Source organism: Panicum virgatum, chromosome 9N, assembly GCF_016808335.1.
Source record: "Panicum virgatum strain AP13 chromosome 9N, P.virgatum_v5, whole genome shotgun sequence".
NCBI lineage: Eukaryota > Viridiplantae > Streptophyta > Magnoliopsida > Poales > Poaceae > Panicum > Panicum virgatum.
The window spans coordinates 69,525,103-69,547,583 of NC_053153.1; the positions used below are offsets into that span (position 1 = coordinate 69,525,103).

Genomic DNA, 22,481 nt, shown 5'->3' on the forward strand with positions numbered 1-22,481 from the left:
ACCCCCCCCCCCCCCCCCCCCCCCATCTCGTCCCTGCAGTTTGTTTTCCAAGTTTCCAATTCTGAGCCACGGACACGGAACGAAAGCGAGTGGGGTGGACTTCCCTGGCGTGCCGGAAAGTGCAAGCACAGCCAATCCAATCCAGCCACAGAGCCGGCAGCCCGACGTCAATGGCCCGGCGACCCGCCGGCGTCACGCTGTCCGGAGCGGCGCGAGAACCCACTCCCTCCTGGAGTCCTGGGTCCTGGCATGGAACACGCATCCTTGGCGGCGCATCGCTGGCCAGGCGCTGTCGCCCCGCAGCGGGCCGAGTCAACCCACCATCACTCCACCCGCGCGGTACCGCCCAAAGTTGCCCCCGTCGTCGGCGCGAGAAAAAATGGCACGGGGTACGGTGCCGGGCCACGGGGGTAGGCGCCAGCCGCCGTCGGTGCGCGGTCGAAGAGGGAGAAAATTGTCTATTCGACACTAGAAAAAAAATAAGATTTGCTCATTTGACATCAAAAATTCAGAACTTCTTTATATGTCCCCAATTGAAAATATTATTGCCTATTTGACATTCCGCTGGCTTCTGTTATATTCCACCGTTAGACTCGTGGACCCTGCATCGTGAAATGACCAATATGCCCTTCTACCCACACGTGAAGACACAGAGGAGGCCGCGGCCAAGCCCCCGGCTGCCTTGTTCCAAAAAAAAAGTTCCCTTGCTGCCTCTCTACCAGGCGACCGGTCGGCACTGGCCCTGCCCGCCTGACCCTGCCCCGCACATCCTCACCGTGGCCGGCAATGAGGCCCGCATGGCCAGTAGCCGACGGCACCGCTGCTCCCGTCGCGGCTGCCCATGAGACTCGCGCGGCAGGGCACGCTCCCCCTCCCCGCCGCGGCTGGCCAGGTGGGCAAGGTGGGGACGCGCTTGCCATGGACTGCGGCCGCGCGTTTGCCACGCCCGCGTCAGGCTCTCCTGCGTGCCGTGCCTAGCGCCCTTGCACCTACACCACGCTCGCATCACCGCCCCCGCGTGTGCCTTACCGCCGTCAAAGCGGCTCCGCGCCAGCACGCCAGCAAGCCGCCGCCGCCGTTCGCAGAGCAGAGGAACTCCGTGTCGCCCCTGTTTTTGGGCTGTCACGCCGCCGGCCAAAAATCCGTCGAGTTCCCTCCATCCCGTGTCGATTGCTCGTGCGTGGTGCTTCTCTACTACACCGCCGGCCTTCCCCGCCCATATTCCCAGCCCGCCGAGCGCCGTAGAAGGCTGCCACCGATGACCTAGCTCCGCCGGGCACCGCCGACCGCCATGGCTCACGGTGAGAACCCCTCCCGGCTCCTTCCTCCGCCCTTTTGATCGTGTAAACGAAGTCTCCAGGTCTTGCCAGTGCTCATACTTGCTTCGCTGCTGCGCGGTCGTCACCAGGAACACCGCCGCGGCGTCGCGCCCGCGCCATCGCGTCACCGTCCTCCCGTTCCGCCCGCGCTTGCGCACACATGAGGAACGCAGAGCCGCGGTGAAGCTCCCTGCGCTAGCTCCACCGGCGGGTACCGCCGGTGAAGGCCGCCGCACCCTCCTGTTGCCCCCCGCCCACTGTCTTCACGTGTGGGCAGAAGGGTATATCGGTCATTTCGCAATGCGGGGCCCACGTATCTAACGGTGGAATCTAATAGAAGTGAGTGTCAAATAGGCAATAAAATTTTCATTTGAGGATATATAGACAAGTTCTGAATTTTCGATGTCAAATGAGCAAACCTCATCTTTTCTAGTGTTAAATAGGCAATTTTCTAAGGAAGAGGAGAGGAAGCCACGGGCGCGCGAAGCGTGCTCCCCGGCCGCGCGCCGGAAAAAAAAACATATAAAAATCTGGAAACAGCAAGGCACCAAAGCGCCCCACCACCGCGCACCATTTCCTTTCCATCCCCCTCCGGCCGCCCCCCCTCTTTGCCTGAGTCGCTCGGCCCCCCCTCTGCCTCCATCGTCGTCTCGCCTCATCGCCGTGGACCGCGTCCCCTTCCGCCTCTGCAGCGGCCGTGAGCGCGGTCAACTCTCCCGCCGGCGGAGCGAGAGCGGGACCGGAGCAGGGAGAGGCGGGAGGGGGTCCCCGGATCTGAGCTGAGCTGCGCTCCCCGTGCGCCCGCCGCTGGTCACCGCCCGCTCAGATCTCGAGCCCCCGCGGATCTGCTGCTGCTGCTGCTGCGCCTCGTGTAAGTAAGGTAAGCCGCTTGCTCCAATCGTGCCTGCTAGATCCGTGCGTGCTTATCGCGAGCAGGGGATAAGCTCGTCTGTTCGGTTGCTAGCTTCGCGGCCGCTTTTGCTGGACCGCTGCTCTAGGTGATGATGAGCGTCGACTAGCATCTACTAGCCTCGCTATATTTGGTAGATTCGGAAAATTGGAAACGAAATCTACTCCCGGCTCACCGGATCTCGAACACCGCCGATTCCTTGATTCGTTTCCAAATGGAACCCCCCTGCGAAATCGCAGGGATCTGCGCGTGATAAAGCGCTTTGCCGATTGATTGCTCGGTTCCTCTGAGCGAAAACAGGGGTGACAAGGTTTCTATAAACTCATATCGTGCTTGTTCTGTTCAGATCTAGACCGAACAAGAGGGGGCTTCCAGCTCCGGTTGGTGGCGGTTGGTCGGTGACGAGGAGGCGGCGGCAGGGGAGGCTGCGAGGATGTCGTCGAGCACGATCCGGAAGGCGCTGGGGGCGGTCAAAGACCAGACCAGCATCAGCCTCGCCAAGGTCACCAGCAACATCGCCCCGGAGCTCGACGTGCTCATCGTCAAGGCCACCAGCCACGACGACGAGCCCGCCGAGGAGCGCCACATCCGCGAGATCCTCCACCTCACCTCCGGATCTCGCGCCCACGTCGCCGCTGCCGTGGCCGCCTGCTCGCGCAGGCTCTCCCGCACCAGCGACTACGTGGTGGCGCTCAAGTCGCTCATGCTCGTGCACCGCCTCCTGGCCGAGGGCGACCCATCCTTCCACCGCGAGCTCCTCCACGCTACCAGGCGCGGCACCCGCCTGCTGAACCTCTCTGATTTCCGTGACGAGGCGCACTCTGGGTCGTGGGATCACTCTGCCTTTGTGCGCACCTACGCGCTCTACCTCGACCAGCGCCTCGAGTTCTTCCTCCATGAGCGGAAGCAGGGATCAAATTCTGGCAGCAGTGCTAATGGTCCGTCGCCCCGTGACCGTTGGGGCTCGCCTGACCCCTATGGCCGCCGCTCACCCTCCTACTCATCACCCCCTGGGTATGGCGGATATGATGATTACCGTGAGAGGAATGGTGGCAACAATGATGATAAGAGGCCGCCAACCCCGGTGAGGGACATGAAGCCAGAGCGGGTACTTGCCCGCATGCACCACCTTCAACAGCTGCTTGACAGGTTCCTTGCTTGCCGCCCCACTGGTGGCGCAAAGCACAGCAGGATGGTGCTGGTTGCATTGTACCAGATTGTGAGAGAGAGCTTCCAGCTCTATGCAGATATCTGTGAGGTGCTGGCAGTGCTGCTGGACAGGTTCTTTGACATGGAATATGCTGAGTGTGTGAAGGCTTTTGAGGCCTATGCTAGTGCTGCGAAGCAGATTGATGAGCTCTGTGCATTCTATGCATGGTGCAAAGAAACTGGAGTTGCGAGGTCATCAGAGTACCCAGAGGTGCAGCGTGTCACTGATAAGCTGCTGGAGACACTGGAAGAATTTATGAGGGACCGGGCGAAGCGGCCCAAGAGCCCACCGCGGGAGCCTGAGCCTGAGCCTGTAAAGGAAGAGCCTGAGCCGAATATGAATGACATCAAGGCGCTTCCAGCACCTGAGGATTTTAAGGAGCCTGAACCTGAAAAGGTTGAGGAAGAGGTGAAGCCAGAGCCACCCCCGCAGCCACAGGGTGACTTGGTGGATCTCAGAGAAGATACTGTAAGTGCGGATGAACAAGGTAACAGGCTTGCTCTGGCTCTCTTCCAGGGGCCACCTGCTGCTGGCGGAAGCAACGGTTCATGGGAGGCTTTCCCTTCGAATGGTGGCAACGAGGTGACTTCAGCATGGCAGAATCCTGCAGCTGAGCCTGGGAAGGCTGATTGGGAACTCGCCCTTGTAGAGACAGCAAGCAACTTGTCGAAGCAGAAGCCTGCAATGTCTGGTGGTATGGACCCACTGCTGCTGAATGGTATGTATGACCAGGGTGCTGTGCGCCAGCACGTCAGTGCACAGGTGACCACCGGGAGTGCCAGCAGTGTCGCCCTGCCTGCTCCTGGACAGAAAACTCAGGTCCTGGCTCTACCTGCACCGGATGGTTCGATGCAGACTGTTGGTGGTGATCCCTTTGCGGCATCCCTCACCATCCCACCGCCATCCTATGTGCAGATGGCGGACTTAGAAAAGAAGCAGCAGTTCTTGACACAGGAGCAGATGATGTGGCAGCAGTACCAGAGGGATGGCATGCAAGGGCAATCGAGCCTGAACAAGCTCGACCGGGCATACAACAACGGTTTTGCCCCGAACCCATCCATGCCCATGCCGCACAACACAAACCCCATGCCAATGACTTATACCGGGAACCCTGGGTATTACTACCCCACTTACTGAGGAAGCCTATTCTTTGTTCATCCTTACAGTTGCTGTGAATTTTTGTTCTGTATTGTGATCTTACTCCCAGCCCTGGGGTGGTTGTGTCCAGCATCAGCTGTTGTTCCCTGTCTCTGGATCAAACCTTTTGGTCTCCTATATGTAATGTAATTTTATTTGTTTGGAACCAAATGCAGCATCCGAGGGTGGCTATAGTTGATTACATAATCTCAGTTGATCTTTTTCTGTTTTTGCAAATCTCCTGCGTCTTGTCACTTTCATTCACTTGATCTTGCTTTGCGGTGTTGTTGATGTTCCTGACAGTGGTACTGAATGTCACATCTCTGATCTACCTTCTCTGATGATGAATGCTGTGTTACTCAGATCTGGATCTCCACGTTTGTTCTCAGATCTGGATCTCCACGTTTGTTGCAAAAGCTTGCTGGTTGGTTGGCATTAAGGGTGTCATGGTTGGTTGCTTACAGTCCGAATAGTTCGCAAAATGGATTTTGTGAGACCTACTTTTTGAGGTTGTTGCTATTTGAAGCTATGGAGCAAAATGGATTTTGTGAGACCTACTTTTTGAGGTTGTTGCTATTTGAAGCTATGGAGTCTGTCCTGTGGACTTATTGGACAGCAATGGCGACAATTGGTCGTGATAACATTTTTTTTTCAGCCAGGGTGAAAAATTAGGAAAACACAAAATGGCGAAACTGCGGTGAATGGAAAGTCAACCACGTTGCACCTTCAGGTCTCCTCCCTTGCACTCAGTAGTTTGCCAACAACGACCAGTGCTTGCTAAAATATCCAATCGCTATGGCCCAATTTTGTGGCCCGCCATTGACTCTTTCCCTAGGAGCCTCGCTTTGCCGGTGGTCTTCTTTTCCTGTCCCTTTCCTTCCCTTTTGTTTGTGGGGTGTTTCCAGTGTCTGACTGGCTGTGCAGCAGCATGATATCTCACTGTCACATGGACATACACCTGGGCCCTTTGAAGTGTGACAAAGAAACGGGTAAAAAGAAGCTGGAGATGATTCATTCGCGTAGCAGGTTGCAGTAAACTGAGAGGGTGTTTTTGGCAGATCGGGGCGTCGAGGAGTGCGCGCTTTCCGGGCACGGCACTCTCCGCCTGACGGCGACCCCCGGCCGGATAACAACCACGTCGCCGTCGCCTGAGGTTGGAGGCTTGGAGGTGATATCAACGGCTCGTCAAGCCCATCCTTCCTTTTCTGTATGCCAATTGATGGCCGTTCAAATCAAACATTATTGTTTTCATTAAAAGCAGGTTATCTTCCTCAAAAAAAAAAGTTGATGGCCGTTCGTGGGCTTGGGCGAGGCACATAGCAGCAACAAGCTGGGCCTTTTAAGCATTTAGAAAGCCTACAGATTAGCAGGCTGCCAGTTATTTGAAGTCGAACCTCAGACCGGTATTATTTGAAGCGGCCTGATTGAATAAAATGCGTTTGGGGCGCAGCGCACGACAGACATTTTTTTTCTTTTTCCGAGGAACTGCAGGTCAGTTTTATTTGAAACCAGTGACCAGTCTTATTTGCGCTGACAGGATTTCACGAGCACTTGATTAGTACTATCCCAAATTGCAATTCATTTTAACTTTTCTAGATACATATATTTTGCTATTCACCTATAATTGGGGCCGGAAGTATATTTGACAGCTTTTTGGAAAATGTATGAGAAGCCAGAGTTTTGCCTTTTGCCTAGAAATTGTGTAGAAAACAGAATTTTGCGACAGTACAGATATCACTTTATTACAGGGCTAGTTAGAACTTTTTAGAACAGATATCACGACAAAACTAGACCCTCTTAAATTTATTCGTGCATTCTTGCGAAATCTCAACTCCTTGGGTAACTACTACTAGTTAGGTGCCCGTGCTAACGCCACAGGTAAATTTTAGAGTACACAAAACAACACATGATCTCTAGTCCAAACTGACAAATATATGTTTCACACAGAAGGAGAATGTTATTATGTTGATTAGACAAACACATCCATAGAGTAAAATTCATTGAGCGGTGAGGAGTAAAATAGACAGAAAGGTAGAAGTTATGGTGGAAAGAGTCACGTAAATTCAGTTGACATACATCAGAATTATGTTTGAGATATAAGACGAGCAAGATCATTTCTTCTTTCCACAGATTTGTCTCATCACACTTACAAAACAAATCCAAACGATGGAGCATATGCCAAAGCTTCCTAGCTGCTTCACTACAAAAAACATGTGAAACCTTTAAAAAAATTGTGCCTGAAAACTTCGAGATGTTATGCACTAAACAGATTAATTGAAAGTATTGTTATAAGCTCATGCTCTCCAATAGAAATATCGATCCTGTAGTTACTTTATTCATGCACTCAAGCAGTGGATTGGCAGAATGGCTTTGATTCTGAACTGCCAATGTGGAGGATGTCATGGTTGGAGTGAGGACGCCTGTAGGGTAAGTGCGGTTTGACTCTGCCTTTTTTTCGCGCACGATACTCATGTTGTTTCCTATTAATCTCTTCTCTTTGTTCATCAGACATCTCAGATCGCCGTTTGCGTTGTTGCTTATTCCTTTCTTGCCTCCTCGGCGCAGCAGCATCCACGGCACCGGCTTGATCTGCATATGAATTTAAACTCATATAAATGAACTGACATCAGTTTACTTAGAAATATTGGCCGTTTAAACGCCTGTAAATTACCTGAGGTTGAGGTGTTGGTGATATCGGTAAGTGTCACGCTGGTTGTCTCGGCATGTCCTTAGTACAAGAGATGCCAATAACCCTGAGTGGTGGCGTGATGACACTGAAAGAAGATAAATTATGAGGAAATGATAATTTTTCCAAAACAAATGAAAGTCTGAATTATATATGTAGAGGAAGATAGCCAATGTAGAATCCATCCCCTAAATTCAGTAACATGCTTTATACATGGATCATCGGTAGTTCAGAATGACACAAAAGGTCAGTAACATGGTTTTTGCAGTTAACCAAAACTGAAAGTAAGAACCTGCCATCTTTGGTTCTTTCATAAATTGATTAGTAGTCGCACTAACTAATTTTGAATTGTTTTAGATACAAATAGCAGAGACCATTGCATTATGGAAGTTCAGAAGGAAAGAATACATCAATTTACTTGAAGCAAAGAGAAACAATACATCAATCTACTTGAAGCAAAAGGAAACAATGCAAGGCAACCAATTAGGCTTAATATCTCTTTTTTCATCTCATACAAGGCATTTAGGCAAGAGGTATCCATAAACAGCGATCTGAGTTGATGTCTATTTTCATCGATTAAATAAACATGCAAACACAATTAGCAAAGCAAGTAGTAATAGGACGGCAAGCACAACTATAACAAGAGTATTAACAGAACGAACACGTTACACGTTGGAGGGCACCGGCATGCCGACGTCCAGACGATGGTTTCTCACCCGACTTGCGTAGTGTCTCTGGCCGGCGAGCGCTGCACGACGGCAGCAGAGGATGTCGGCCGGACGGCGAGCAGCGGATCGTGGCGCCGGTGCCATCGACGAACCTGTCGGAGGCAGGGAGGTGGGCGCGCAAGCCGGCCGTGGAGTGTCTCGACCCTGGTGGTGCTTGTGTCGGATCTGCGCTGCGTACGCAAGGGACTTGATCATGCAGCTGCCGCAATCGGCCGCGAGGGGGCAGGGTGCCTCGACGGCGTCTTGGAGTGGCTTGAGGGTCTTGAGCTTGGCGGCAGCAGCGGCCGGTGGGGGAACGGCGTGGAGCCACGGCGGCCGGCGTGGGCAGCCACGGCACGCGCGCGGGGCAGCGGCAGTCGGCTCGAGCAGCGGCACGCCGGCGCGCGTGCGTCCTTCCTCCTGCCAGATCCCGCGACGGCGGCGGCGAGGTGCAGCTCTCCTCCATCTCCTGCACCACTGTGGCGAGGGCGTCCCTGGTCAGCGAGAGCGACGCGTGCGGCGACGGCCTGGTGGGGGAGGACGACGCGTCCTGACTGGCGGAGAAGGAGGACGCGCGCGGCGGCGGGCGAGCGGGGAGGAGAACGCGTGCGACGGGGCGGATCCGCGAGGGACGGAGCGGCTCGGGCGGGTCCTCCTCCAGCCCGAGCGCCACCGCTCGCTGTCGCCGGCTGCCGGCAAGGAGGAGCGCCAGATCTGGGGGACCGGTGGCCGGGTTCGCAGGGGCGCGGTGAGGGGCGGCCGGATCCCAGCCCGGCCCGCGAACGGCGGCGAGGGGAAGCGGCGGCCGGACCTGGAGGCTAGAGGGGGAGGCGGGCGCCGGACCCGGAAGCGGTGTCGGAGGCCGTCGCGCCGGATTACGCGTCTGCGGCCGCGGCGGATTTTTTTTTGGTGGGAGCCAAAAGAGGGAGGGGGGCGCGGACGCGCGGGCTGACGTGGTGCGTTGAAGCCGCGGATCCATATAAGATCAGCCGTCCGATTGAGTTGAAGCTGCTGAAGAGAATGTCTCACCCGTAGATTTTTATGAGGTTGCTTTCCTGGGTACATTTTATTGGGTACAGATCAAGTTTGTTATCTCAGCGGGGGACTTTTTTTGGGGTGGCTTTAGAGTAATTTGTTTCGTGCTTTATTGGGTAGATACTACTACAGTAATTCTGGGAGCAACAAGATCATAATCAGAGTTGAAGGAGCGCGATGTGAACTCCAATATTTATAGGAACTTTCTACAGCTACAACTACAAGGTGTGTACTTGCCTACGATTTCACGCCCAGAGAAAGCAACTTCTCAAAAAAAAAAAAGAGAGAAGCTAACTGCACCTTAAATTAAGACAGCAGAGTCCAAATGAAGCTCACAACAATGAATCTCAATAGATGCTATTGTAGCAACTAGGAACCCAGGCCTCCAGAATTCTGGGTGGTGTTCTTAGTCGTGATGCACTTCTGATTCCCCATGGTTCAGTTCCATCAGGTCAGGTCTTCAAAATTGGCTTCGTATCATTTTGGCTTCAGAAATTCTCTAATGTTACATAGCATGCCTTTGTCATACGGGTTTACAAATTTGACTTCCAAATCTGCATTTGAGGAGGGGACAGACGTGTACCATGTTAAAAGCCACTAGGGAAATCAGGTGCTCAGCCATAATGAGGATATGGAAATAACCTGATTGAGGCTGTTCCCTCATCTGGAATTCAGGATATTTCTTCCAGTTTATCTGGAAAACCTCACCTTTTAGCTACAAGAAACAGCTAACGAGAAGACGACCTGCAATTGATGAAGAAAGAGTCCAAAGCATGGGAAATTTGAAATTACCCACTCATCTGTCTTGATGTTGAAGCAGATGCAATATATGTGCCACATCAAGAACACAATCTGGCCAACAAAGGAGAGGATGTATGTTAGAATGTATATTAGAAATAAACATAATAGTAAGCAATCACAAGTTATGTAATCAAACATGAAAGTTGCAGTTTAAATTAGATGTTTGGCCGCAATACAAATGTGGACAGTCATAGTATAGGAGGTGCCGTCTTGTCTCCAAATGTTAAAGAATAACAGACCAACTGACACATCAAGAAAAGATAGGCATGCATTCCCAATTCTGTCACAGAAATGCAGAACAATGACTGCTGCAAATTTTTAGATGCCTCGCCAATAAGGCGGGGGGGGGGGGGGGGGGGGGGGGGGCTGAATGAAGAGTGGACCAGACTCTTCTTTGTTTCAGCTGCTCCCACGCACGCCACAATTATAACAGCTTCTCAACACAACTGATTTATTTACAGATGAATACTATAATGCCAGTTTTTAAGGGCACCACTTCACATATCTATTTCGATTTCCTATTTTGAAATAGCAGCGTCGGGCAGCTAAGTTGGTATGGAAGAACTGCTGCGCCGCGGGAAATCCTCAATAATAGGTCAAAATGATTAAGAGACTCGAGTCGTATTTCTTGTAGCACCTTTTGGTGCATCTTTGTCAGGATTGTGGGGGCTGAAAATGCTTTCTTAATTGATGCTTGCAGTAAACAACCAGTTAATACATACATGTTGTGAATCAATAAAAACACAGATTAGACACTTGTAATCTTTATCAAAGTAGTCAAGAAAGTTGGAGTTTGCAATACAGTCAATACATGAAAAAACATTAACATATAAAACCACCAGTAGCAGCCATGCTGTAAAATTTGACTAAGTATTTTTCAAACACTACTTTTTACTCTCTTTTTTATAACTTACTATGATCCACAGGACCATCAGCATGCGAGGCCAGTCGTAATCCATAATATATCATGTCTTTTAAGCTCTCCAAGTGATGAAATACCAATTTCAATCAATCTTATCACATACACAACTGATGTCAGACCCAAAATTCTGATAAGCTAGACAATTTGTTATGGAACAATGCTTCCGCCATGTGGCCACATTCATGCTTGCAAGTGTGTAGATAGCAGCAAAAGGTGTAGTTACACCCTAAAGGTTAGGAGCAAACCTGCCAGAGCACCTGGAGGATAGAGAAGAGCATCGTACTGATTACCATGTTTAGAGATACAGGATTCTGTACAGTAAGGGAGTACACTAAGTAAGCATCTTGAGGTCATTCTTACTGAAAATCAGAAAATCAGAAATCCAGAAATGGTTTGGTGGACAAAAAAAAATTATAAAGCAAAGGCTATATGGTTTCTCTGAAACATGCAAGATGAACTCACAGAACCTGTAAGACAGCAACGGTATACACAGCCACACAGGCCCAGAACATGGCTAACATGATGGCTGTCCATAATAGCATGATCAACATAATTTGATTTATCATCCTTAAACGTGCTACTTAAAAGGTTAAAACATACAGAGGCACCCATAGGGCATATGTAGTATTAGATTGAAAAGCTACTAGGATAGATCATCCAAGGAAATAATTCTAGCAGGAAAATGACTAATGAGCATGGTTGTACACATTTACATAAGAAGTGTACGACTAGTTTGTTAAGGTGAGCTGAACATGTTCAAAACCAGTACCAGTGCAAGAAAAAAACAGCAAAGAAGTTGCTTTGGTAATTCATGCACACACAAAAAAATGGAAATAGCTACCTCCGATCTTAGAGTTCCAGAATTGATGCATCTGGTAATATCTGCACAACACGTAGAATAAGTTGTGAACATGGAAATGTAGGTCTGAAATTATTTGGCTACCTAAAATTTTAAAATAAATATAAGCATAGTAGCCCAATAATTTTAGTTAGAAAGATAAGAAATCACCACAGAAGCTAATGCATGAATTAGGAAAAACCCAAAAGTCTTTCATAGATCAAGGAGACAAACAGCATACATTTTGTTGAGCACATTGTATATGTCGATTCAGCAACAACAAATCCTGTCAAAAGGGCCATAAACAGCCGATGATTCTTCTGTCCTGCAAAATACATACTAAGGATTACAATTCGTATCGACAACAACCAAGCCACAAGAAAGGCAACAGTATTCACAAGAGGAACATGGAATATAATACCTATGCAAGTACCAAATGCAGGGCAATGATGGTCATAGCCCCTAACATTTGCTTTGCACCAGTTACACTGCCTGACACGAGAGAGCATTGGGAGCTTCTACGTCAAAAGTAGAAAATGTGTCAACAACTTCATATACTTCAAGCCAATAACTTACAACAACTTCATATAAAACTAGACTTCTGCAACACCTCACTCGGGTAAATAGCCTCCACAAAATCCTTGCAGCCATCTTCCTCTAAATATGAAGAATCACAAGCAACAATACCAGGATCACCAGACAAAATTCTGCAATAAAAGGAGTTCAAACTAAGTTCTGCATCTGAACGGTGATGCTATGCAAAGGCCACTAACTGCAAAACTTAGAGTTGCATAACACTACTGCAAATTCACTAATCCTAGCTCAAATTTGCAAAGTTCATTGGGAATTGTTCCTGAGTAACCTGTAAAGTCCCCACAGAAGCAGTGCACATTCTGCATTTATTAACATGTCCAGCAGAGAAGAAGTGTCTGCAAAAATATTTGACTGATTACAAATCTACAATACCAAAAGTAGATAATATACACTCATTCGTATGTCCTGCTCCCAAATGGTGACATAAAACAAATCGAATTTATAAATACATGAGTGGTAACAGCTACCACAACCATTTCCAATACTAGACCAATTTATGGCACCTCAACCGTAATACCCCAACAATATGCAACAAATAGACTAATTATGAATCTACTATAGCAGAAGCACATATATATACACTCATCCATATGTCCTGCTCCAAAATGGCGACAAAGAAAATAACAACGCATACACGAGTAGTATCTCAGCTATCACAGATCATATCCTATGTCCTACTAGACCAATTTATGGCACCTCATCCACAATGACTCAATAATATGCAACATCCGGTCCAAAATAGATGACTTCTAAAAGTACATGAAGTTAACTTAATAAACCTGCGATTAAGTACTCCATTGGCACGTGAGAATGAAATCAAGACTAAGGACTAAAAATTCTTCTATACTAAGAATTTTTTTTACATATACTTGGAAATAATGTATGGTCAAAGGTGCAGAGAAGACCTTGCCCATGCACTAAACAAGTAAATTGGAATACGCATATCATACAACAATGGCATGTATCTGACTACTAGCATTGCTATCCACTGTGAAAGGGGTGAGCACAAACAAACCGTGCTTGATCCATTAAGCATTTTTTATTTGCAGAGAACAAGGAGTAAGCACAAATTGAGTAAGTGTGGTATACTGGTATGCCAATGCTTGAACCCTTTAACCGTTGTTGCCCAAATTTGAAGCACTTCAGGGGGGTCATAGTTGAAATTACCCTTAGTCTATGTTTTCAAAGTTGTACTTGTGCCACTCTCAAAGGACAAAGCACAAAAGTTTCTCCTACCAATCCAACCTAATTAGCCGGACATAGCCAAGCAGAAGCAACAGATAAATTTAATCCGTTCAGCCATTTTGGTTCACTTTGGATTCCAAATCTGGGAAGCGGTACAGGTAAACAGGTCAGCTTGAGGCATAAAGTTAATTTTCTCCCAATTTTTCTTATTTATATGGTTATGTACATCACAATGTTAAAGGCTGAAATCCCACTGAGAGAATGTGTTGATTGTGTTTGTTCTGTTTAAACTAAAAGATTCGGTTACATGGGACCCTAGCAAACTAACCAACCCTTTTTTAGGAAAGCAAACTAACCAACAACTCACCTATAAATCAGGAAACGTCCTCAGCTTCACTCAACTGAATGCAGCACGACAAAAATAGCAAATGTTCACAGAAATCGACAGCATCCAAGTGACATCCTACCAATGCACCGGCATTAGCAATTAGGCGATGCTCCACGAGCTCACCTCTCCGGATGACGAAGACGTAGACGCCCCACAGGAGGAGAATGTTGAAGAGCACGAAGAGCGGCGCGGACGCCGCCACCCCGATGAACCTCCGCCACAGCCGACCCAGCAAGATAGCCGGGATGAACACCAGGCCTACGCAGAACACGGCCAAAGCAACATCAGAAAAATCGCGCTGACAAAAACTGGGGGAGCTGACGGCAGGAAAGGGAGGGTGCGAGCGAGCACGGACCCGCGATGGGGAGCATGGCGAGGAGCGAGAGGGAGGGGAAGAGCCGCGGCACCATGGCCACGGCGAGCTGCGAGAAGAGCACGAGGCCGCATGACGCGAGCGCGGACCACAGCACCTCCCACGGCGACGACGCTGACCTCCGCAGCCGGTGGAGCCCCGTCGCGAGCCTGCTCATCGCCGCAAGCTACCTACTCCGCCGCCGCCGCCGCCCCGTCGGCTCCCCGACCATCAAGGCGGCTGCGAGAGGCGGAGATCCAGCCGGGGGCTCCCGCGGGACGGCGGCCGATCTCGGCGGGGTCCGCGAGATGGGAGCGGGAGCGGGGGAAGGAATCGGAGGGGACGCGAGGCGAATCTCAGTGGACGCGGGGGGGAGGGGGCGCGCCGCGGCGTTTCGTCGAACGTGTGCGGGGTGCGCGGAAGTAAAAGCGGCAACAGTAGAAGAAGGCGGAATGGTCTCCGCTTCGAGGAAAAGATAAACTCAGTTTGAATGCGGTAATTTATTTATTTTTTATTCGGAAAATGTTGAAAAAGTTACCATTTTCCCTTCTCTCTCTTTTTTTTTCTGCCAGCTGGGGTGGCTAGCACCGGCCAACTCGATACTGTCGCTACTGTTCGGATATTTTCGCTGCGGTAGAATATTCTTGTTATTTTTTTGCTGCTCGGCGCTCGGGTCTACCCCGTTGCTACTGTTTCCGGGCGCTGCTGGGGTCACGAGCAGACCTGTTACCCACTATAAAATTTATATTGTTGGACCTAAGTTGGCCCAACAAATAGATTCATAGTGAAATTTGTTCTAGAATAAATTTATTTTGTTTCAGAATAATTTTTTAATTATTCTAGCAATACAAAACAATTGTTCGGAAACAAAAAAATTTTGTTCCAGAATAAAAAATAGTTATTATACTTTGTGCGATAGTTTGACTGCTAGTAGCCCGAGCAACTCCTAACATTTACCACTGTTTTCTGCTGCTGGATCCGTGGCGGGCCGGCCTGGATGGGCCGCCTGGCTGTAGCCGCGCATGCGGTCGTGGCCTCGTGGGTGAACTGTAGCAAGGGCCTTTAGGGTGGACATGTCACATGTGGGGTGGGGTTGACAAAGAGCACCTCGTGTGCTAGTTTGGGGATAGAATACCATCATAGGTCATCAACTCATCACCACCCGGCGATCGATGTGCGTTTCTTCACCGTTAACGTTGTTGGCTACTGTCATAGTGTGCTCGCCCCTGCGATATTGCCACTTGTTTCATTACTGTCAACGCTTTTAGCGTCGCTAAGAACTACTACTATTTGGCTTAACCGTGAAAAGTTTTAATCACTGCAAATCCCGCCCGAGGCAAATTGTATTCTTTTTCACTTCAACGGGTGACATAACGGACCACATCGCCAAATTAAATACTTTACATTAAAAGAAAATACAAAGAAAATCGCAAACTATTGTCAAGAGAGGAAAGAAAGAAACTAATTAATTTGAAGCATCCTGAAACACACTATCAAGCAACTAGGGGTGGTAATGGACCATGGTCATAGTGTTCCCTTCACAATCTAATTTGACCATTATACATTTTTACCTCAAAATTATATAAGATCAGAGTCCAACCCTTTTAGGATCTGGCCCTTGAATTATCTAAGTTAAATTTCAAAGCTCTTTACTACCTCTACAAGCAACAACACTTCATTTCCAACAAGCGATGACATGTAGTACGGGTTCGTGGACTACCTCTTCTCCCACGGAAACTAGTTTCTGGGTCGTTGATGAGGTTCTTAGTTTAGTCAAGTAGGCGAGAGCATTTCCATCGCGAAGGCGACACGAAAGTCCATACCATATTGCATCTACTGTCGATAACTGGGCAGGCTAGGCAGGTGCTCATCGGCGGCGTGACCGCCATCGGCCGCACGGGGAGTCGAAACACTGCGAGCGGCGGACGAACGCCGAGGTCGCTGAGGAGACCAGCGAGCAGAGACGGAGGGGGAGGGAACACCGTGGGCGCGCGGGGCCAACGAGGCAACGAGACCACACGACCAGCAAGCAGATGGAGAGGAAGGCAGCGCGCGGCCGGCACGCACCTCCCGTCCGACGGGGTGCCGGGGTCCGCCGTGCCGGCGGCTGGCGTGTCGTCGCCCCCCACCCCCCACCCCATGCGAGAGACACGTCGTCCGTCCTTTGGCTAGCGTGACGTGGCGGCCAGAGGCAAGGGCCAAGGCGATGATGCCTCGCGAGCCGAAGCGTGAGCACCAAGCCCCCCACGGCAGGTCGGCAGTCCAGTTGCCCACCGACACAGCTTCCGTCGTCTCGCGGCCGGTTCCATGGCGCTCCATGCGTCTGGTGAACCGCGGCGGGTACGGAACCGGCGGCCGGGTTGTTGAGGTTTCAATAGATCCGCCAGATTTCGCTGGGCGGGCGGCACTGTGCCCAACCCGATCGTGCAGGCAATCGTACAACCACAGGAGATTTGGGCTCGGGAATTGAGAACTACGTACTCCTACAGGCAGATGGAATTTGCCACTGCGCTGCCCAAAGCCACTCCTGAACTGAAGCCAGATGCCACCGCCCGAACAAGTGAAGTTTCTGCTGTTCCAGGAATGATGGCTGGACCTGGACTGCTGGAGACTGGAGTGTACTAGAGATAATGTAACAAATAGAATCTGATCACGTGTTACAACAACCTAGAGCTAGTTAGTTGTAGTTGTTATCCTGTAAATCATGTACCTGTAGATGACAGCCAGGTTGTTGTAACCAGATCTTGTAAACTACGGTGGAGGTGATTTCCACCCTATATAAACATGCAAAGCGGCCCGAGAGGGTTCAACGCTTCCACAAATTCTTATATGGTACCAAGAGCCAACCTCTACAAACACATCTAGATTAGATGGCGAGTTCAAGTGCTTCCTCCTCCGTCGGACCTGTACTCGGTCTTCCAATCTCTGAGAAGCTAGGCAAGAATAATCTTGCGCTATGGAAGATGCAAGTTCTTCCGGCCATCAGGGGAGCCCAACTTGAGGGGTTTCTCGATGGCACAGAAATTTGTCCACCCAAGGAGATCGACGTCAAGAGTGGTGACAAGACCATCAAGAGTCTGAACCCTGACTACTCCAAGTGGATCGCGATGGATCAGCAGGTTCTGAGCTACCTGCTGACAACAATCTCGCGAGACGTGCTGACGCAAATCGGCACAGTCAAAACTACAGCAGAGCTGTGGTCTAATGTGGAAGAGATCTACTCGTCCACAACACGAGCGCGTGCGATTAACACAAGAATCGCACTCGCCACCACCAAGAAGGGGAACATGTCCGTCGCGGAGTACGTCGGCAAGATGAAGCAGCTAGCCGACGAGATGGCGGCGGCAGGGAAACCCCTCGGTGATGATGAGCTCGTCAGCAACATCCTGGTCGGCCTCGACATGGAGTACAATCCTCTCGTGTCTGCTCTAATCGCACGAGTGGAGCCGATCACGTTCAGCGAACTGCAGGCTCAACTCTTGAGCTTTGAAAGTCGCCTGGATCTCTGGCAAGGTGGTTCACAGTCCTCGGTGAATGCTGCGTCCAGAGGACGTGGTGGATCCAACCGGGGAGGACGCGGCCGCGGCAACATCGGCTTCAGCAACAACTCACGTGGCCGAGGCAGTGGCGATCAAGGACGCAGCAATGGTGGCAATAACACCCAAAACAAGGGTAAGAAACAACGGTACAATGGCAGATGTCAAGTGTGCTTCAAGGAAGGACACAGCGCTGTCAACTGCTGGCATCGCTTCGACCCCGACTATGTACCAGATGAGAGGAACGCCAACGCTGCTGTGCACGCCTACGGGGTTGATACGAATTGGTACACTGACTCGGGGGCCACTGATCATGTCACCAATGACCTTGAGAAGATGAGCGTCCACGACAAGTACAATGGGAACGAGCAGATCCGAACGGCCAGTGGAGCAGGTATGAGCATTAATCACGTTGGTCATGCAATTGTTCATACTCCTGATCGCAATATTCATCTAAACAATATTCTTCATGTTCCTCAAGCCCAAAAGAATCTAGTTTCCGTACATCGCCTTGTTTCTGATAATCATGCTTTCCTTGAATTTCATCCCATTTTTTTCCTAATCAAGGACCAGGCCACGAGGAGAGTAATTTTGGAAGGTAAATGCAAGGGAGGTCTCTATCCCCTTCCTGCACCGACCAAGGAAGTTCTGAGCACCGTCAAGCCTTCTGAGTCCAGATGGCATAGCAGATTGGGGCATCCAGCCTTTCCCATAGTTCACAGAGTTATTAGTGAGAACAAGCTTCCATGTTTCAAAGATGTCAATAAAGAGTCTGTGTGTGATGCTTGCCAGCAAGCCAAAAGTCACCAGCTTCCCTATCCTCAGTCAAATAGCGAGTCTAAGTTTCCTTTAGAATTAATTTTCTCAGATGTTTGGGGTCCAGCTCCTGATTCGGTTGGGAGAAAGAAGTATTATGTTAGCTTCATCGATGATTTCAGTAAATTTGTTTGGATCTATCTCATTAAGCATAAATCTGAAGTGTTTTCTATATTCCATGAATTTCAGACTCTTGTTGAACGACGTTTTAATCGAAAGATCATAGCGATACAATCTGATTGGGGTGGAGAGTATGAAAAACTTCACTCATTCTTTCGCAAAGTTGGGATCACCCATCTTGTGTCTTGCCCTCACGCACACCAGCAAAACGGGGCAGCCGAGCGCAAACACCGCCATATAGTTGAAGTAGGATTATCTCTCCTATCAACAGCTTCTATGCCTTTGAAATTCTGGGATGAGGCATTCCTCGCTGCTACCTATCTCATCAATCGCACACCAAACAAAGTCATTAACTACTCCACACCCCTTGCTCGTCTGTTCCAGGAAAAACCAGACTACTCCATGATGAGAGTCTTTGGGTGCGCCTGCTGGCCCAACATGCGGCCATACAATGCACGCAAGCGCTTTCCGATCCACCTGCTGGCCCAACATGCGTCCATACAATGCACGCAAGCTAGCTTTCCGATCCAAACGATGTGCATTCCTTGGCTATAGCAATATGAACAAAGGCTACAAGTGTCTTGACATTGCTACAGGCCGTGTTTATATCTCAAGGGATGTAGTGTTTGATGAAACAGTTTTTCCCTTCTCCGAGCTCCATGATAATGCTGGTGCTCGACTTCGTGAGGAGATTAATCTCCTTTCGTCCCATCTCACTCTTCCTTCCCTCCCTTCCAGGAGTTCAACATTGCATTGCACTGATGAGATTAATTGCTCGTCCAGTTTACCTAATGATAATTTGCCTAACACTAATGTTTTGGAAGAGATGTCGCATGCTGTTGGCCAGGAGGAGACAGGCACGGGAACTGGAGCAGAGCCACCTTCGCCTACCGGCAGCTGTGATAGCGAATCCGCCTCAGAACGCTCGCCGTCGGCACCTGGAGCTTCTCCGTCCGGTGCGCTCGCACCTGGAGCTTCTTCGTCCGGTGCACTCGCACCTACGGGGCCTGCTTGTGATACCTCTTCTCCGAGTCAAGGTCTGGCCACGACAGGGGACGTGGACACGTGCTCCCAGCCCACTGGAGCAGCTACGACTTCACCAGCACTTGCCGAATCACCCTTGCCTGTTGCGCCGGCTGCATCAGTTGAGCCCCAGCGGCCGCGCACACGAGCTCAAGGTGGCATCCGCAAACCAAAATTGTACACCAATGGTACAATTAGGTATGGTCTTTCTATTTCAGCTGAAGAACCTGCTACTGTTGCTGATGCCCTGGGTGATCCCAAATGGAAACAAGCCATGGATTGTGAGTATGAAGCATTGATGGAGAATCACACATGGCACCTTGTTCCGTGGCAGTCTGGAAGAAACATTATTGACTGCAAGTGGGTATTCAAAATTAAGAGAAAACCTGATGGTTCCATTGACAGGTATAAAGCCCGGTTAGTAGCCAAAGGTTTCAAACAACGGTACGGTATTGACTACGAAGATACATTCAGTCCCGTAGTCAAAGCTGCAACAATACGACTTGTGCTTGCTCTTGCAGTATCAAATGGATGGAGTCTTCGCCAACTAGATGTGCAGAATGTGTTTCTTCATGGTTTCCTTGAAGAAGAAGTGTTCATGAGGCAACCACCTGGGTATGAAAACTCGTCTCATCCATCCTATGTCTGCAAGTTAGACAAAGCTTTATATGGCCTCAAGCAGGCTCCTCGTGCTTGGTATGCTCGGCTCAGTATGAAGCTTCATGATCTTGGTTTTCAACCGTCTAAGGCAGATGTGTCCCTTTTCTTCTTCAACAAAGGAGGAGTAGTGATATTTCTGCTCATATATGTTGATGATATCATTGTGGTCAGCTCATCACCCGATGCAACCTCAGCATTACTCAGGGAGCTCAAGACTGAATTTGCATTGAAAGATCTCGGTGATCTTCACTATTTCCTTGGAATTGAAGTGAAAAGGAGTGGTGAAGGCATTTTGTTGACACAAGAAAAGTACACAAATGATTTGCTAAGCCGAGCCAAGATGAGCAACTGCAAACCAATGAATACGCCTATGTCTTCTACAGAAAAGCCGTCGGCCTTTGCAGGAGATCAACTCGGTCCACTAGATGCAACTCAATACAGAAGCATTGTAGGGGCATTGCAGTATTTAACCTTGACAAGACCGGATATATCTTTTGCTGTTAACAAGGTCTGCCAATATTTGCACGCCCCAACCACAGTTCATTGGAGTGCTGTCAAACGAATTCTGAGATACTTGAAGTATACTTCCAGTGTGGGACTCAACATACATAGGTCTCTATCTACACTTGTAAGTGCATTTTCAGATGCTGATTGGGTGATGATAGGAGGTCCACTGGAGGTTTTGCTGTTTACTTGGGGTCCAATCTAATATCTTGGAGTGCTCGAAAACAGTCTACTGTATCTAGATCGAGTACAGAGGCAAAGTATAAGTCGATGGCTAATGCAACTGCAGAAATTATGTGGGGTCCAAGGTTTGCTGAAGGAACTAGGTATTCAAGCTCCTAAAGCAGCTCGTCTATGGTGTGATAATCTATGTGCAACTTATCTTTCAGCCAATCCCGTTTTTCATGCAAGAACCAAGCATATCGAGGTGGACTTTCATTTTGTCCGAGAACGAGTAGCTCAAGATCTTCTTCAGATTAGGCTTGTGTCTACACTTGATCAAGTAGCAGATGGATTTACTAAATCCCTTCCGGTTCGACAGTTGGAAAATTTCAGGCGCAATCTCAACTTATGAAAGTTATGATTGAGGAGGAGTATTAGAGATAATGTAACAAATAGAATCTGATCAAGTGTTACAACAACCTAGAGCTAGTTAGTTGTAGTTGTTATCCTGTAAATCATGTACATGTAGATGACAGACATGTTGTTGTAACCAGATCTTGTAAACTACGGTGGAGGTGATTTCCACCCTATATAAACATGCAAAGCGGTCCGAGAGGGTTCAACGCTTCCACAAATTCTTATAGAGTGGAGTGGGAGTACCTCAGTATAAAATGAAAAGAGCTTGTGCACTCATCAGCTGCTCAGCTGTTCCATTGCTACCCGTGGACTGTACAAGCACAACACGTCTGCAATGCAGCAATAATAAGAAGCCGCTCTACTTGGCAACAGCCAACAGACCGTCCCACGCAGCACGCCCACCTGTCGGACCAAAACCGGTAGCCCCAGCCCCCAATCACACACCACCCGGAGGCGTCGACGCTCTCCAAGTCTCCATCTTGATCGGAACAGTGCCGCCACCGTGCGGTGCGCCGGGGTCCAGACGACAGGAGGAACGAACCGTGCTTGAGCTTATCCCGGCACGCACGATGCACGGCACAGCGCACAAGCAGTTCTCTCGCGGCGAGGAGGACCACAACCACCACGTACGCGTACCCCGTCGGTACGTGACAATTCGGTAAAAAAATCTTTTCGCGCTCCATCAATGCCCCCGGCCCATCCCGGCCGTGCACCCGTGCCGGTACCGCGCCGGACGGAGCAGCTCGTCCCCGGCGCCGATGACGGATCGAGCCGGACCCGCGCCGCGCTCACCACGCACTCGATGCGGGAAAAGGCCGGACGCGACGACGTCGATCGATCGACCGGAAAGCTCGGGCGCCGACGAGCCATGGCGTGCGGAGACGGCAAAAAGGAAAAAAAAAACAAAAAACGGGGGCTCGGTGTGGAGGATCGCTGTCGCGCCGGTTGGGACGTTGGCATATGTGCGACGCCACGGCACATCTGACTGAAAGCGCCCGCGCACCGGCGCCGGAGGAACGATGCGCGGCGCTCAGATCCGGCGATGCCAGCCACGGAGGACGCGACCGCGCGCTCGCGCTCCGCCTGCAACGCCGCATCTACTACTACCACTACCCCTGCGTGTCGTGGCGAGGGCCTCGCCGCCGCCGCCGGGTCACGG

General features: G+C 50.0%; 3 protein-coding genes and 1 non-coding gene across 11 annotated transcripts; 2 read left to right on the forward strand and 2 right to left on the reverse strand.

Annotated features, from left to right (window-relative positions):
• Nucleotides 1-1,783: 1,783 nt before the first annotated feature.
• LOC120690941 (putative clathrin assembly protein At2g25430) lies at nucleotides 1,784-4,813 on the forward strand. The gene is made up of 2 exons (XM_039973859.1): nucleotides 1,784-2,199; nucleotides 2,576-4,813. The coding sequence occupies exon 2, from the start codon at nucleotides 2,663-2,665 to the stop codon at nucleotides 4,574-4,576; it is 1,914 nt and encodes a 637-aa protein (XP_039829793.1). The 5' UTR covers nucleotides 1,784-2,199; nucleotides 2,576-2,662; the 3' UTR covers nucleotides 4,577-4,813.
• Nucleotides 4,814-6,638: 1,825 nt separating this feature from the next.
• On the reverse strand, nucleotides 6,639-9,098 carry LOC120690942 (vegetative cell wall protein gp1-like). Of its 3 annotated transcripts, none has more exons than XR_005682051.1 (3): nucleotides 7,932-9,098; nucleotides 7,248-7,350; nucleotides 6,639-7,165 (listed from the first exon to the last, which is right to left on the reverse strand). XR_005682051.1 is itself a non-coding variant. In XM_039973860.1 (3 exons), exons 1-3 carry the CDS (start codon nucleotides 8,946-8,948, stop codon nucleotides 7,114-7,116), a joined length of 1,179 nt encoding a protein of 392 aa, XP_039829794.1. In that variant the 5' UTR covers nucleotides 8,949-9,085; the 3' UTR covers nucleotides 6,639-7,113. The 3 variants fall into 3 exon arrangements, 2 of the variants coding, with proteins under 2 accessions (XP_039829794.1, XP_039829795.1); XM_039973860.1 differs by having other exon boundaries at nucleotides 7,925-9,085; XM_039973861.1 differs by having other exon boundaries at nucleotides 7,979-9,065.
• Nucleotides 9,099-9,165: 67 nt separating this feature from the next.
• LOC120690943 (palmitoyltransferase ZDHHC12-A-like) lies at nucleotides 9,166-14,515 on the reverse strand. Of its 6 annotated transcripts, none has more exons than XM_039973863.1 (11): nucleotides 14,088-14,513; nucleotides 13,856-13,990; nucleotides 12,428-12,494; nucleotides 12,176-12,272; nucleotides 11,987-12,080; nucleotides 11,807-11,890; nucleotides 11,569-11,609; nucleotides 10,973-11,038; nucleotides 9,797-9,856; nucleotides 9,647-9,698; nucleotides 9,166-9,558 (listed from the first exon to the last, which is right to left on the reverse strand). In XM_039973863.1, the coding sequence occupies exons 1-11, from the start codon at nucleotides 14,260-14,262 to the stop codon at nucleotides 9,482-9,484; spliced, it is 948 nt and encodes a 315-aa protein (XP_039829797.1). In that variant the 5' UTR covers nucleotides 14,263-14,513; the 3' UTR covers nucleotides 9,166-9,481. The 6 variants fall into 6 exon arrangements, 5 of the variants coding, with proteins under 5 accessions (XP_039829797.1, XP_039829796.1, XP_039829800.1 ...); XM_039973862.1 differs by having other exon boundaries at nucleotides 11,987-12,083; nucleotides 14,088-14,512; XR_005682052.1 differs by having other exon boundaries at nucleotides 9,647-9,856; nucleotides 14,088-14,509.
• A 2,922-nt stretch (nucleotides 14,516-17,437) lies between these two features.
• Nucleotides 17,438-17,576, forward strand: LOC120693656. The gene has a single exon (XR_005683113.1). It is a non-coding gene; the product is annotated as a small nucleolar RNA Z247 (small nucleolar RNA).
• The last annotated feature ends 4,905 nt before the right edge of the window (nucleotides 17,577-22,481 follow it).

Coding starts and splice junctions, on each gene's coding strand:
- LOC120690941 (XM_039973859.1), top strand. CDS start 2,663: ATGTCGTCGAGCACGATCCGGAAGGCGCTGGGGGCGGTCAAAGACCAG.
- LOC120690942 (XM_039973860.1), bottom strand. CDS start 8,948: ATGGATCCGCGGCTTCAACGCACCACGTCAGCCCGCGCGTCCGCGCCC. Junction 7,351..7,924: donor TGCCCTCCAACGTGTAACGT/GTTCGTTCTGTT, acceptor ATCTTCTTTCAG/TGTCATCACGCCACCACTCA. Junction 7,166..7,247: donor CACCAACACCTCAACCTCAG/GTAATTTACAGG, acceptor ATTCATATGCAG/ATCAAGCCGGTGCCGTGGAT.
- LOC120690943 (XM_039973862.1), bottom strand. CDS start 14,262: ATGAGCAGGCTCGCGACGGGGCTCCACCGGCTGCGGAGGTCAGCGTCG. Junction 12,495..13,855: donor CGTCTTCGTCATCCGGAGAG/GTGAGCTCGTGG, acceptor ATATTTTTGCAG/ACACTTCTTCTCTGCTGGAC. Junction 11,610..11,806: donor TACAATGTGCTCAACAAAAT/GTATGCTGTTTG, acceptor CGTGTTGTGCAG/ATATTACCAGATGCATCAAT.